This window comes from Procambarus clarkii, chromosome 1, assembly GCF_040958095.1.
Source record: "Procambarus clarkii isolate CNS0578487 chromosome 1, FALCON_Pclarkii_2.0, whole genome shotgun sequence".
NCBI lineage: Eukaryota > Metazoa > Arthropoda > Malacostraca > Decapoda > Cambaridae > Procambarus > Procambarus clarkii.
In genome coordinates, this window is record NC_091150.1 from 55,461,319 (window position 1) to 55,476,622 (window position 15,304).

General features: G+C 39.8%; 1 protein-coding gene across 5 annotated transcripts in view; it reads left to right on the forward strand.

Moving 5' to 3' along the window:
• Window positions 1-15,231, forward strand: part of LOC138355765 (rab GTPase-activating protein 1-like) — a 65,371-nt gene extending 50,140 nt beyond the window's left edge. For 2 of the 5 annotated variants that reach the window (XM_069311329.1, XM_069311389.1), the window contains 4 exons: window positions 2,464-2,674; window positions 4,898-5,081; window positions 9,653-9,808; window positions 13,712-15,226. In XM_069311329.1, the coding sequence (XP_069167430.1) occupies window positions 2,464-2,674; window positions 4,898-5,081; window positions 9,653-9,808; window positions 13,712-13,957 (797 nt within the window). In that variant the 3' untranslated portion in view covers window positions 13,958-15,226. Of the gene's footprint in view, window positions 1-2,463; window positions 2,675-4,897; window positions 5,082-9,652; window positions 9,809-13,711 lie in introns of all 5 variants that reach the window. The other 3 variants (XM_069311300.1, XM_069311449.1, XM_069311246.1) reach the window with 3 other exon arrangements.
• The last annotated feature ends 73 nt before the right edge of the window (window positions 15,232-15,304 follow it).

The window sequence follows — 15,304 nt, forward strand, 5'->3', positions numbered from 1 at the left end:
AATTTGTTTATAAATTTATTTATGAAATGGTTATAGAAAGAGCTGCAACTGGTCCAAGTTTCAGCATCACACCCTAAACAGAAAAGGAGAAAAAAAATACACAACGTATTATGCAACGAATTTTCAACATTTTCAAATAATTTCAGGGAACACATGTGTCAACTAAAATCATTTCTATAACACTCAGATATTAAACTAACACATAATAATTAATTGTATTGATCAGTTTTATCAAAGAAAGTGTTTAGTGCAATAATATAATTTTTCAAAGTTACCCTTCCAAAAATATGCAATATATGATGTTTATAAATTTTTATAAAATCAACAAATGGACTTTGGACTAAAATGTCTCAATAGGTTTGTAGAAGCACAAACTCTACATATAAGGTGTAATTTGCATGTAAATTGATTAATAAATGAAAGCTGAGAAACGCCTTGAAGTTGTAAATTACTTTCCAGAGTAAAATAAAGATCCAAGTTCGGCCACCTGTAGCTGAGCTTGACTTCGACAGATTTCGTTCATAATTGGCACCCTTGCAGATAGGCATCCATTGAGCAAGGTGTGCAAGTTTCATGCAAATCCCTTGATAACAAACGAGAAAAAAAAATTGGCCAAAAAAAAAAAGAAAAAAAAAAAATTTACATATAAATATATTGCACATACATATTACAATTATTACAAGAGTTTGTGCTTCTACAGCACATAGTAGACATTTTAGTTGACACATGTGTTTCCTGAGATTATTTGAGAATGTTGAACATTCGTTGCATAATACGTTGTGTATTTTTTTCTCCTTTTCTGTTTAGGGTGTGATGGTGAAACTTGGACCAGTTGCAGCCCTTTCTATAACCATTTCATAAAAAAATTTATAAGCAAATTGAACAACTTTTAATTTAGTGTGATAAGCCCCCTAAGGCCATTCCCAGCCTGTGAGATTCTTGCAATTTTGAGGCATTGGTCTTGCTTCTAAATAGTAGTGGGCACTTCCCTGGTGGTGGCAGACATGATAAAAATTCAGAAATTTTTCATAGTGCCACTGCTCTCTGCACCTCTTTAAAGGGGAGGGGCATGTTCTGGCTTATGGTCCCCAGTAGGCCTAAAATAACTGTGACTGGTGGCACCTAGTAGTTTGGCACTATATCAGCATTGTAGCTTCAGGAAGCCACCGGGGCTTACTCAGAAATGGGCATTTTATTACATTCAACACTGGGTTTTTGAGACGGGGGCACAAAATTACTGATGTGATTTGAGTCTCGCATATCATGAGCAGTTTAAGCTACAGTACTGTATTTTGAAATTTTTTAATGGATTCCTGTCAAGGATGACCCCTAAATCTCTCCTTTACGATTTTTTTTTTTTTTTTTTTTTTTTTTTTTTTTTTTTGTCTTCACATAATTTACATTGAATGTGGCCTTGTCTCACTTATCCCAAACTCCATTACATGCTGTTCATATTAAATTACAGTACCCATTTACTGCTCAATGGGTGTGTATTACCTAATTTTCAAAGGTGTGATAGTTGTTTAGGCCCTTTATCCTCCCACCCTAGTATTTTAGCATTATCTGCAAATACGTTCATGTAACTACTGTATGTTACTGCTGGTATATGTATACAATTAACCATATGGGCATTAGTATTAATCCTTGTAGAACCCTTCTGGTGACTTTCCAACATTCTGATTTACATCTTAAAATTACTGTTTTCATCTTCCTTACTGTTAGAAATTTTGTCTTCCACACTCATCCATGTCCTCCGGTTGCCTTCGGTGTTGGTGATGGTGGATCACAGGGCATCTATTCCTGTGCAGTATAGGGTGTTTTTCCTGGACTTCCCTCATCCTCTGCCTTATATGCAGTTGCAGCTTCAGATGCCATTCCCAGATTGATCGTACTGCCGTGTCCAGTTTTCCTCACGTAGTTTCTGCTTAATTTTGTCCTATTCATTTTCTTAGGGTTCTGTTCTGTGACTGTCTCCTTCAGCACTCGGGCAGTACTTGATTGTGTTGACTCAGCTGGGGCTGAAGCCCCAGCTTTTCCTGTGCCAATCAGTGTCAGTGGTTTCCTTGTCTGCAATGGCCATTGTGAGTAACCTCAAGAAGCTATTGAAGGACTCTTTCTTTCTTAGACATTAAGCCTTGAATGTAATGAAATACCCTTTTCTGGTGGGATCTTTATGGCTCCCCCTTCTCTGCCTGTTCCCATCATCCCCATGAGGTTGTGGGTTTTACATGGGTAGCTCCAGAATGAAGGTGGGGGGGGTGGGGGCACAGGCTCTCTTGAGACCCCAGGTGACCTGAACTGCTACCGTTTGGCAGTTAGGCACATCATGATTAGGGTATTTAATCCTCAGTGACAATCATTTGTCTTGTTTACCTAAGGTGTTTTATTTCCTTTAAGCAGTCACTTGTTTTGCTTCACCTATGTGGAAATTTTGTACATAATGTTATTTATATTTGCTTTCAGTGGAGAGAGTTCAATCCGAGGACGGGAGTGGGGACTATACAATATTCAACAGAGTAACGTACTTGGGAGCTGCCTCAATCAATGCTCCAAGAAGTGAAGCAGAGATTCAGAGGAATATGGCAATCCTCAATGCTCAAGCTCAGGAACAAGCTCAGGAACAAGCTTTAGAAGTGTCTGTTTCAGTGCCCTCAAATTCTGAAGGATACGTTATGTAAGTGTGGCCTGTGTTTAATTTTGTCCTTTTTTAAAGAATTCAGTTCGTTACAGCCTCGATGGTCGAACTTCATTTTGGGAGGCCAAATTTACTCTCCCACTTTGGCGAACAAATATTCAACGAAGCGGAGATGTGCTGATTTGCTTAGTTCACAAACTTGTGGGAAAATTTTCCATCATATGGTATGCTAAAATTAAAATTTTGCTCATTGAAATTACCATATAGGACATGGGGAAATATGAGGGTATGAATGATATAACTTATGCAATGCAATAAGGGATATTTTCAGCAAATATCCATAAACTGCACGACATAATCAGGTATATTTTAAAGTACTGAGTAAGACTAAAACTTCCCACGAGTATACAGGGCTCACATCTCCTTCCTCAGGTCAATAGTAAACAGATGCTTTCATGGAAAATGTCATGGGCACTCCTTGGTATGAGGGCCTCAGTACTGCGAGGGCAGCTATGAGTAGCGCATGCAGCAGTAGCAGCTCACGGCACTACCATACAGCCCCGTCCTTCAGAATTGCTTAATAATGATGAAATAAATAAGAAACTGCAATGATTAATTTTGATAGTGTCATTAAGATCCTGACTGTGATAAAAATTATGTACAATGTTCAGATATCAGTGAAACCAATGCTGGTTACAGTGCTTACAGCACGTGGTAGAGACACACAGTACACAGTTGCAGTGTGGTGCATCTAGGCATCATGAAATGGAACCTCTTGCTGCTCTAGAAAATAAATTTGTGGAAATATTTCATATTCAGGATTTAGTGACCAGGATTCTGATAATGATGGCAGTGTTGTGGCTGGAGTCAGCAATGTGCATGGCATATCGGGAGGCATTTTGCTGTGTCAGGTTCAGTCAACAACTGACTAGCATGTGGTGCTATGCTGTGCTTGGATTATGAGATTATCACACCTACCAGAACTGCTTAGTAATTTATAATGGTGCATAAATATATAATCATATATAACATGTATATACAGTGGAATAACTATAAAAAGAGTAGACTTTATAGTTCAATGAATAATAATATATGTGCATATGTGTGACACAAATATATCTGTGTACCTTAATTCTACATGTTTGGTGATACAAATAACATTGACAGTCCTGTGCATCATTGCACTTGAAAAAACTATGCCAAGAACATTAAAAATATGAAGAAAATATACATTTTATACGTGCAGCTATAACTTAGTGAAAAATATTTGGAACTAGGTTGAACTCGGATCACTGGATACAAGATTATTACACCCACTGGAACTGCTTAGTGGTTTGTAATGGTGCACAAAAATATATATTAGTTATTGTTCTGTATATGCACATTATATATAACAACAAAATACTGTATATATATTCAGTGTGTGCAGTTACAGCTTCATGCAAAATATGCGGGACTATGCTGAACACAAATGTCCGAGATTATTACACCCATCAGAACATTTTAGTGGTTTATTGGTTCGTAATGGTGCAAGAAAATGTAGGCAATTATATCTAAAGTGTGTCTACTGTGTAATAACAGTAAAAACAGTGGGTTTTATTGTTTAAGAATATAATATGGTGTGCGTATTCGTGACATGAATATATTTGTTCATTCCGATGTTCAACACACATTTTATTATGTAAATTTCTCATGACACATTACAGTATTGAAATTACTGCCAAAATAAATATATATATAAAAAAAATCAGACTTAGCAAAATTTTTACAAATTTATTTTAATATGTGAAATTAGTCTATAGAGCATTCATATTAAGGCATGAATGATAACTCTTATTATAGCTCCTATCATGCTTTTAAAATTGTTTGTTGATGAATGAAACATTCAGAGAAAGAAACAGGCATAGTAATGTGTTTTTCTTGTCTTAAAAAAAAAAAAAAAGTTGCATCACATAAAAGGCTGGTCAAGGGACCTCCAGTTACAACAACATTTCACTCTAATGAATTAGGGGTTGATCCCATATCATTAGCCACATAGAGGTTGCACTGTAATATCATCATAACCTTGTAATTATATATAATTATTGTGAATTTTGTTAACAGTTTTGCTTATGTAGAGAAGTAAATTTATAATACTGTATAATTGTTAATTGTCTAATTAATTAACTAATTATAATAATAATGACCAGCTTAATTTTCTTAAAACTATTGTAAGGCTAGAAATTTCACAATGCTGTAATGTCTTTGTTTTTATCACAACAGAATATATGATGCAACGACGAGTACAGAGATGACTCGATTCAAGATACATCGTATTCTCTTCTGTGCACGTGGGAAAGTAGACACGTCAGAAGCACGATGCTTTGCCTTTACATCCTCACATGGAGATACACAAGAAACTGCAATTTTCCAGTGCCATGTATTTCGTTGTCAAATTCCTGAGGCTGTAAGTTTGATTTCCTTGGTGTATGTAATATTTTACATGCATTCCTTTCATACAAGATAAATACATCTTTTTTATAATCTTCCTAATCAAAATAAATACTGTACTGCACTTCTTCCCGTAGTCAAATATGTAAAGCAAATTGTATAGGTAAATTATATTATTGAGGGGAGCCCCTACGGCTCCCTGGCTCTTATCGGGCTAATGTATGTTACATTATAACGGGACAATAGCTATGGAGTTCAGACCTACCAAGGACCATGAGCCAGAACCTGGTCCCTTCAGAGAGGTTTCAGGGAGCAATGGCCCTGGAAAACCCCCTCCTGTGGTTGGGGGTTTTCCTTATCTGCCATTGACCGGGGTTAGGCACCCAGAAAGGTAGGCATAACAAAACAAACCCTACTTGGTAAGAAACTAAAAACAAAAACCGAACAGAGAGGTAGAATTCCCTTCAATCCCAAGGAAACAAGCAAACAAGCAAACGTAACATACTACTGCTGCGCCGCTTGTCCACGCAGCCCTCCCCTTCCCGAGAGGGGGGAGGGGGGGCCCCAGACCTCAAAGCGCCGGCTGCATAGCACTCCAGTTCGTAAGCTAATGTCAACTGGGACAGACACTTCTCTGGCCTCAGTTTCCTGGGAGGTGTTTGCCTTTCGTGGCATTCACTGCCGTGTGTTGTGTTGTGCGGTGGCCAGGTGTTCCTCATCAGTACTGGGGCTGCATGTGCTTAGGAGCTTCCTTCCCTAAGCGCCCTGTGAGTACTGCCCCTGCGTGACAGGGTTATCTTCTCTGCGGCGTTCTGGAACTATTCTCGTAAAGGTTCTTGCTGCTAGGCATTTGCCTCGCCCTTGGGGCCCTTGTTTAGCCTTGGGTAGGGACTGGTATTGTGCTGGTTAGGGCGTCAAGGTGTTGCTCGATCTGCTACCTACGTGGCAACTGGTTCCTGTTGCCTCTTGGTATGGTGTACTTTTGTGGGGGTTTTCTTTTTTTATTTTCACTTGCCTGATGGGGTGTCTGCCTAGTGTGGCTATAGTTCCACTGGTAGTGTTTTTTTTTTTTTTTTTTTTTTTTTTTTGAGATATATACAAGAGTTGTTACATTCTTGTACAGCCACTAGTACGCGTAACGTTTCGGGCAGGTCCCTGGAATACGATCCCCTGCCGCGAAGAATCGTTTTTTCATCCAAGTACACATTTTACTGTTGCGTTAAACAGAGGCTACAGTTAAGGAATTGCGCCCAGTAAATCCTCCCCGGCCAGGATACGAACCCATGACATAGCGCTCGCGGAATGCCAGGCGGGTGTCTTACCACTACACCACGGAGACTGCTCCGTGTTTGGTGGCCCTCTGCTAGGCCCCTGTGATTGTATACATCGCAAGGGTTTTCAGTGTTGTCCTCTACCCCTTGTTAGTTTTGGGTTTTAACCGGTTAGCAACACCTTGTCCGGGCTACCCGTAGTTGTAACCCTACGGGCCCTGGAAAACCCTGACGGGGCTTGGTGGACCACTGGATGTGTCTTCCAGGTTCCAACCCGTCTTGTGTGGGTTTGTTGGTTGCTGTGCTCTTGTCTCAGGGTGACAGTCGCCTCTTTTACCTCTGTTAACAACTTTTTCTAGCACGGTCTTCAGTAAGAGGTCATACTCTTCAAGCTTTCGGTTGTCATAAGATGGGGCGCACCTCAGAAAGTAGGTTATCCTTGGAAGGGATAGGCATTTGGTGAGATTTTCCTCTGCAAGATAAAGGCGAGTACAAATTTTTTGGAACTGCATTGATTGCATATACCAAATTTTCTGGGGGGAGTCCTGTTAGCTCCCGGAGCTATCCAGGCTGAATGGATATGTATAACTTTCTGGCATCAGTCAATGTGCACAGAGTTCTTGCCTACTGGGGACCATGAGCCAGAACCTGGCCCCCTCAAGAGAGGCATGAGGAGCAATGGCCTATAGAAATCCCCATGTTGTTGGGAACATTCAATGTCTGCCTTCGACCAGATCTAGCACCCAGAAAGGTAGGCGCCCCAAAACAATCCCCTATTATGGTGAAACTATGGCTACCAAAAACCGAACGAGTGGACAGAACTCCCCAAACGAAAATTAGCAAATGAGCATGGCGTTGTCATGTCGCCGCGCTGCTTTCTGTACACCCCTTCCCCTTCCTTAGGAAGGGGAAGCCCCAGACCCCAATGCCGACGATCCACCCTGCAGTTCTCAAGCTGATGTGCTACTGGCGTGGTCTTGTGCCTCTGGCTCCAGCGATTTGTCTCGGATTCTGTGCCTTGGGTGTGGACTGTGTCTACTAGTGTTGTGCGAGCCAGAAGTAATATTCTTCAGTACACGGCTGCATGCGCCTAAGGCCACCTTCCTTAGGTGCTCTGTAAGTACTACCCTTGGGGCCGCCTTCCACAAATTACCTCGGGATCTATCCCCCTCTGTGTCTTTTACTGCTCGGTACTTTGCTGCCCTTTGAGTCAACTGGGGTCTTTGTTACCCGTGTTTGCTTCTGGATAGGGGTAGTTTTTGTCACTGGTAGGGGGGTGCGGGGTACTGCATAGCTAGTGCTCAGCTCTTTCAGTGGCTAGCTCTGTTCCACCTGGGTACGTTGTCCTCTTGCAGGGTTTTGCTTTTATTCTTATTTTTCTGCCTGGTGAGGGGGTCTGCCTTGATAGTTGCCTCTTCTGTGTTGGGGTGTATATGTCTATCATCATATCTATTCTCGTTTTTGTGTGGTTGGTGGTACTCCTTGGCAGGCCCTGTGAGTGGACACATCCCAGGGGTTCAGCTATTAGCAGATTGTTTGGTAGTCTTGGACACCAATTCGCAGTACCCTGCCTGGGCTTCTCTTAGCGTGTTAATAAGGCTAAGGGCCCTGGGAAAGCCAGCGGGGGCTCCGTAGTCCGATGCATGTGATCCTTGAGTCCCCTCTTGTTTTGTGTGAGTCGGAAGGTTACTCTTTCCCCTTGTCTTTGGGGGACAATCGCCGGTTGTGCCTCTGCCATGTTGCCTGTTGTGTTGGCGATTCTTCTGACCCGGAGTCATGCGACGTTTGTTGCTTGTGTGTGCTCCAGTTCACCCGAGCTACTGCTTACGATATGATGGTGCAGGCGGCAGCTGCTTTGCATGCTAGGTTTAGGTTGCTGCAACATGCTAGGTTAGTTGCTTCCCCGTATGCCCCGAGACTGCCCTGTTTTGGTTTTAAGGACCCGGACTTGGGAATGGGAGTTGCTTTATCTCTGGTTTCGTTCTCCCCCCCCCCCCCCTCTTATCCCTCCCCTTCTGTTGTCCATCCGGTTCCTTCCCCCTTGCTTCCGGCTCCAAAGCCTCTGAGGGTTTCGGAGTCAGGGCAGGGTTTAGTTGGTGTTGAGACTCTGGCAGGATCGGGGAAGTCCCGTTCCAGAGTGGTGGTGGTGGAGGCATTCGAGCCTAGTCCTTCTGCTGGAGTTTCTGTGTCTGGCCAGTGGGCCCCCTTCATTCCTGCTTTTTTGGCTGCTGCTGCATTTTCTTTTGAGGTGGAGGGTGTGGAAGATGGCTCGGTCCTGGATCCTCAGGGTGAGGTTCCTGGGGTGGAGAAGGGGTTGACTTGGGGGCCTTGGGCCCCTTTGGACCCCACTTGGGTTTTTGTACCCTCGGAGCAGTGCTTAGTGTTTCAGGGTGTGGGGTTCTCTTTTGCTCCCTTCTTGTACAAGTTGGATTTGGCGTCTACCTCTTCCCGGGTTCGGTTCAGTGATCCCGACGGTTCTTTGGTTCCATCTTTCTGGAGGTTTCCGGCTTCCCGAGTCCAGTCCCAGTGGGTGTGGGATGCCCTTGCAGCTTACCTCATGCACAACCCAGATTTTGCGTGTGTGGATATCGCTCCGAAGAATTCAGTTCTCTCGAGGATCGACGGTCCGGCTCCATTCGGACTGTTCGCCTGTGGTTTAATCACTGATATTTGTGTGAAATTTTGCCCTCCAGTTGGCAATCAGCAATCCTAGAAGGCACCAGATGCATATCCACTTTGTGGACCCTCCTTACTACTCTCTTCTTCATTGTGCATTTGACAGGTACTTGCATCTCTTTATCACTGCATTATTTTTGAGTTCCACTAACTAGGAGGTATTATTGTTATAATCAGTACTGGTTACACACTTTTTTTTGTTTAATTCATATAAAATCCATTCCTAACATATTGGGATGAAATTTTCACAATGCTGATGCCAAGTAATGTTAGACTTGTTTAAGATTTTATACTATTTTTCATGTGTGGACGAATATTTTTTTATTCATGTCCCTTAACCTATTCTACTGCATACATGAGATGAGCATATATTGGGTAATCATTAGTGTTGAAGAACCAAGCCATGAGTGGGTCCGACCTGAATCTTGACAGGTAGCCTGTCCACTTCAAGTACAGTACTCATTAAACCTATCCATTTTTTATTTATTTCTTAGATGATCGGATCCCTACACTTGATTTCTAAACATAAAGTTTAGAAATAAAATGTAGATATGGAGCTTCATCTTGTTTCAAAAGTGAACCTATTTTTTATTTTTTTTTTTTTAAATGTTGTCTTATTAAATCAATGACTTGTGTTTAGGTTGCACGTGTGTTGATCACCTTCGCAGCAGCGTTCCGAAGAGTGCCCAGAAATAAATTGGTGAAGAAAGAAGTGGAGCTCTGCCAAAATCGACAACAAGCAGATCATGTTCACCTGTTCGATATATCTTTAGAAATTAAAGAGGAAGACAGCAAGGTAAAATGATCATTTCTTAAAAGCTGTAAAATCGAAAACATTAAAAGAAAAATTGAGCCTTCTGGAACTATGTGCGTATGTGTAATTACCTGAGTGTAGTTACAGAATGAGAAATATGCTCGTGGTGTTCGGTCTACCCAGCACTCTTTGTCATATAACACTTTGAAACTACTGGCAGTTTTGGCCTCATCCACCTTCTCACTTAACTTGTTCCAACCGTCTACTACTCTGCAAAAGAAAATTTTCTAATATTTATTTCGCACCATTGTTTCTTTAGCCTGAATCTGTGTCCTCTTGTTCTTGAAGTTCCTGGTTTCAGATACAGTATTCCTTTTTGTCAATTTGGTCGATTCCTTTTAGTATTTTGCAAGTGGTGAACATGTCACCTCTTTTTCTTCTATCATCTAGTTTTGGCATATTTAACACGTCTAGCCTCTTGTCGTAACTCTTATTTTTCAGTTCCGGAAGCCATTTCATAGCATTGCTTTGCACTTTTTCCAGTTTATTTATGTGCTTCTTGAGATATGGACACCATACAACTGCTGCATATTCCAATGTTGGTCTCACAAGTCATGAACAGTTTCTTTAGTATTTCACCATCCATGTAATTAAAAGCAAGAGGGAAGTTGGAAAGTGACGCACACACACTCCTCTCACAATATTCTTTGTGTGTTCCGCTGGTGACAGTTACTATCCAAAACCACCTCTATCTCATTCTTTAATTCCTTTCCACATAATTTGTAAGTTATGTGTGGTTTATTTTCTCCAATTCCACATTCCATAACATGGCATTTATTCACATTGAATTCCATGTGTGAGTGTAATTACCTAAGTGTAGTTACAGGATGAGAGCTACGCTCATGGTGTCCCGTCTACCCAGCACTCTTTATCATATAACGCTTTGAAACTATTAACTGTTTTGGCCTACACCACCTTCTCACCTAACTTGTTCCAACCGTCTACCACTCTGTTTGCGAAAGTGAATTTTCTTATATTTCTTCGGCATCTTTGTTTAGTCAGTTTAAATCTATGACCTCTTGTTCTTGAAGTTCCAGATCTCAGGAAACCTACCTTATCAATTTTATCAATTCCTGTTACTATTTTGTACATTGTAATCATATCTCCTCTTTTTCTTCTATCTTCTAGTTTTGGCATATTTAATGCCTCTAACCTCTCCTCGTAGCTCTTGCCCTTCAACTCTGGGAGCCACTTAGTAGCATGTCTTTGCACATTTTCCAGTTTGTTGATGTGCTTCTTAAGATATGGGCACCACACAACCGCTGCATATTCTAGCTTTGGCCTAACAAAAGTCGTGAACAATTTTTTTAGTATTTCCTCATCCATGTATTTAAAAGCAATTCTGAAGTTAGAAAGCGTAGTATAGGCTCCTCGCACAACGTTCCTAATGTGGTCCTCAGGTGATAGTTTTCTATTTAGAACCACCCCTAGATCTCTTTCTATATCAGAATTCTTTAAAGATTTCTCACAATTTATAGGTTGTGTGGGGTCTCTGTTTTCCTATTCCACATTCCATAACACGGTACTTATTCACATTAAATTCCATTTACCAAGTGGTGCTCCATATACTTATTTTGTCCGGGTCTTCTTGAAGGGCATGACAATCATCTAAGTTTTCTAATCCTATCCTTATCCTTCCTATTGTCTTAGCATCATCAGCAAACATGTTCATATAATTCTGTATTCCATCTGGTAGATCACTTATGTAGACAGTGAACATTACTGGTGCAAGAACTGAACCCTGTGGTACCCCACTTGACATTTCTTCAGTCTGATACATTGCCTTTGATTACTGCCCTCATTTTTCTATCAGTCAGAAATATTTTATTCATGTTAGAAGCTTACCTGTCACACCTCCAATGTTTTCCAGTTTCCAGAACAACCTCTTATGTGGAACTCTGTCTAAAGCCTTTTTTTTAGGTCCAGATAGATGCAGTCAGTCCAACCATCTCTTTCCTGTAAAATCTTTGTGGCTCGATCATAGAAACCATAAATTCGATACACAGGATCTTCCAGATCGAAAAACATACTGTCTGTCTGATATTAATATCATTTCTCTCCAGGTGTTCTACCCATTTAGTTTTTATTATTTTTTCCAATATTTTTTACTATTACACTTGTCAATGATACAGGTCTATAATTGTTGGGGTCTTCCCTGCTTCCACTTTTGTAGATTGGAACAATGTTAGCCTTTTTCCACACATCTGCTACGGCTCCTGTACACAACGAAGTCTGAAAAATCGGCTAAAGTGGTATGCTGAGCTCAGTGTGCACATTCTCTCAGAACTCCATTTGGGGCCAACTGCTTTTGTTCTTACTTACCTCCAAGAGCATTTGTTTCACTTCGTCTCTCAACACCTCTATGTGCTCTATGATGTTCTCTGGAATTGTTATTGTGTATGGTTCCCTGTAGATCTCATTTTGTACAAACACACTTTGGAACTTTTCGTTTAATGTTTCACATATTTCCTTTTCATTTGCCGTGTATCTGTCCCCCATTTTCAACCTCTGAACCTCCTTTACCTGCAGCTTGCTTTTAATGAATATATAGAAAAGACCTGGATCTGATTTACATTTATCTGCTATACCATTCTCAAAGTTCCTCTCTGCCTTTCTCCTTACTGACGTGTAGTTGTTTCTCACATCTTTGTATCGCTGGTATGTTTGGGGGTTTGACCTCTTTCTATATTGATTCCATGCTTGTGTCTTTTGATCTCTGTGCCCTCTCGCAATTTCTGTTGAATCAACCCTGTTGTGTGTGTGTGTGTGTTTTATATTAATGGAAATCTGTGAAATGAATCGCATTCATTCATTATCACCGAATACCCCTTATTCCTGCTTTCTTGGAATGGGAAAACATCAGGCCAGAGAAAAAAGGGGGGAATAATTTGGTGAAAAAAGATTGATATTTAAAATATGTATGTACAGTACTGTGTTACCTGTCCATTCATTATATAATTCACACAATATAGCATCATGGATCAACCACTGCAGCAGTCACCCACAGCAGTACCTACCACTTTGAAAGGCCAGATGTGCAGTTCCCCTCTTTAATTATCACACACTGTACACTACATCCAAGTACATTCACTCGTATTTTCATAGATAAATATCAGAGTTTGTAAATATGTTGGTCTAAAGTATAGACAAATAACACTTGAAAATGTGTGTTTAAAGTTGTCCCGGGATAGGATTCACAAAGGACTACCACGATTTATACTACTAATCTTAATCATGTTGACTTATTTGGTATTTACCAAACAGTTTATAATCTCCATTGCACTATAAGGTCATCCATAACAGATATAGCCTCAGGATGTGGGTGACCTGGTAATGCTTAGATCATAAATGGGTTAGTAAATACCCCAGGTACTGATTTAGATCACTCGTGGCAACTTAAACGGTAAAAATTTCATAAGTGGACACATAATTGCTTTGTGGAACCTAAGCCAGGTTTGTTGCAAAATATGATGTAATGAATGGCTGACTGTAAGCTATTAATAATATCGTCTTTCCACTTCGAATGTATATAAATGACTGTGGTCTGATAAAATACATCATAAATAAATAATAATAAAAATCTGACATGGAGGAAGCATCATCAAAATTTCAGGAACTTATATAATTCAAACAAAAATCCTTCGAAACAATCTTAGAATTTCAAAATTGCTTCTGAGCTTTTCTTACAAATTGTCAAAGCTACAAATTATCAGAGCATAACTCACTCTCACTGGTATTGATGGAATTGTGCTAGACAGAAAAAATGTATAGAGTTTTTGTTCCTAACATTGCTCTTTAATGTCAAAGTGTTACATTTATATCATTGTAAATTTCAGTTTGCATTCAGATATGCCATTGGAGAGTTAATAGAAACATACTCCTTAGGGGAACTTCAATACTGTGCCAAGGGATAAAGAATTCTTCAAACTGCGTTGTAATACTGAGAAGCAGCTTGTCCTGACTGTCACTCCAGCACCCCCTAGCAGTCAGAGCAGCGCTGTGCACACAAGCATGGATGAACTTAATGTGGAGAGATGCTTTGGCCTTCTGGTAGCTCCAGGGCGGAGAGTCAAGCATGCAGATATGAATCTACTTGAAATGGTGAGTGTTTTTTTTAGTGTAGTTTATTAGCTGCTACAGACAAATTTGTTTTATTTATTGGATTTGGATGTCTAGTATTCTTTGTGCAACATTTCATCAGTTATAATTGATGTTTTGTCTTTGTTAGCTTATTTAAGCTTTAAAAGATCCACAGTACTAAGGGTGGAATCCATACTAAACATGAGTTGGTAAGAATAGACTGCATATGGATTTTATATTTTTTTTATAGCATGGCTGAAAATTATTTTAAATTAATAAATGTTCTTAGTTTTTTTGCAGTGTGTTTATGCTTCTCAGTTGTTTGAACAAGGAGTGATGATTTGACTATTAATGATGTACAGTATATTAATGAATAGGAAGGACTGTTCTTCATATTACAAACTGATACTTCTCTTGGTATATTGTTTCATGTATTCTGAGCAAGTGTCATTTCAAATTTCTTCGAGTATTTTGTCCTGCATTATCTGAAGTTCAAATGATGAACCTCAACATTATTAATTCAGAGTTTTTGCATTGGTTTCATTTGGTTGCCAAGTGAGCCAAAGTGAAGCAGTTGCCAACTACTTGTTATATAGAAAATATAGGTACTAAGCACTTAATAATCTGAACTTTCCATTCTGTTTATTAATTGGGTTTTGCTCTTTACACTGTGAATATACTGTATTACGCTTCATAGTGTGTGTGTATGTTAAGCTTTACCAAGTGAAAATTAGCCTTACTGGTGTATATACTGTACAGTATTAGGCTTTATAGTATGTGCATAAGGCTTGCTTTGTACTATAGTGAAGTGTAGGTTTCGCATCCTGAGTAATTTGAATAATATAGGATTTACTGCCCTTGTATTTAAAAACAAAAAATTGTTTTAGCAAATGAGGCACTAAAGCCAGAGAAGTGCTTAAGAAATAGCCCTTATAGGAAATCACACTTCTTGTAATATTCTGGAAAATAAAGACTGCCACATTCTAAAGTAGAGTTGATGTTAATTTGGCCAAAAGTACCATGAGCCAAAAAATATAACCAAATTGGAACTATCTTCCCTCTGGCATTACTGCAAGTATCCCATAAGTGTTCTGCATTAAATATCAAAAGGGAGTGGTACTGTCTACCCTTGTAAATGGATGTTAGATGCTAATGAGAATGAACAGATATAGAGCTGTAGAAGTGGACAATTTGGGGAACATAAAGTATGGTTTTAGGAGAATAGTTTGACTATGGTATGGATTGAAAATATCATGGGGTAGCATGTATAAAATATGGGAGTACCAAAACGAATTAATTGTAAGAGTGAGGAGAATATTGCGTACTGAGGTGATTTGGTTATGTTGAATTAATGAATTATGGAAATAAGGGTGAATACAATATGAGAAAATTTCTTGG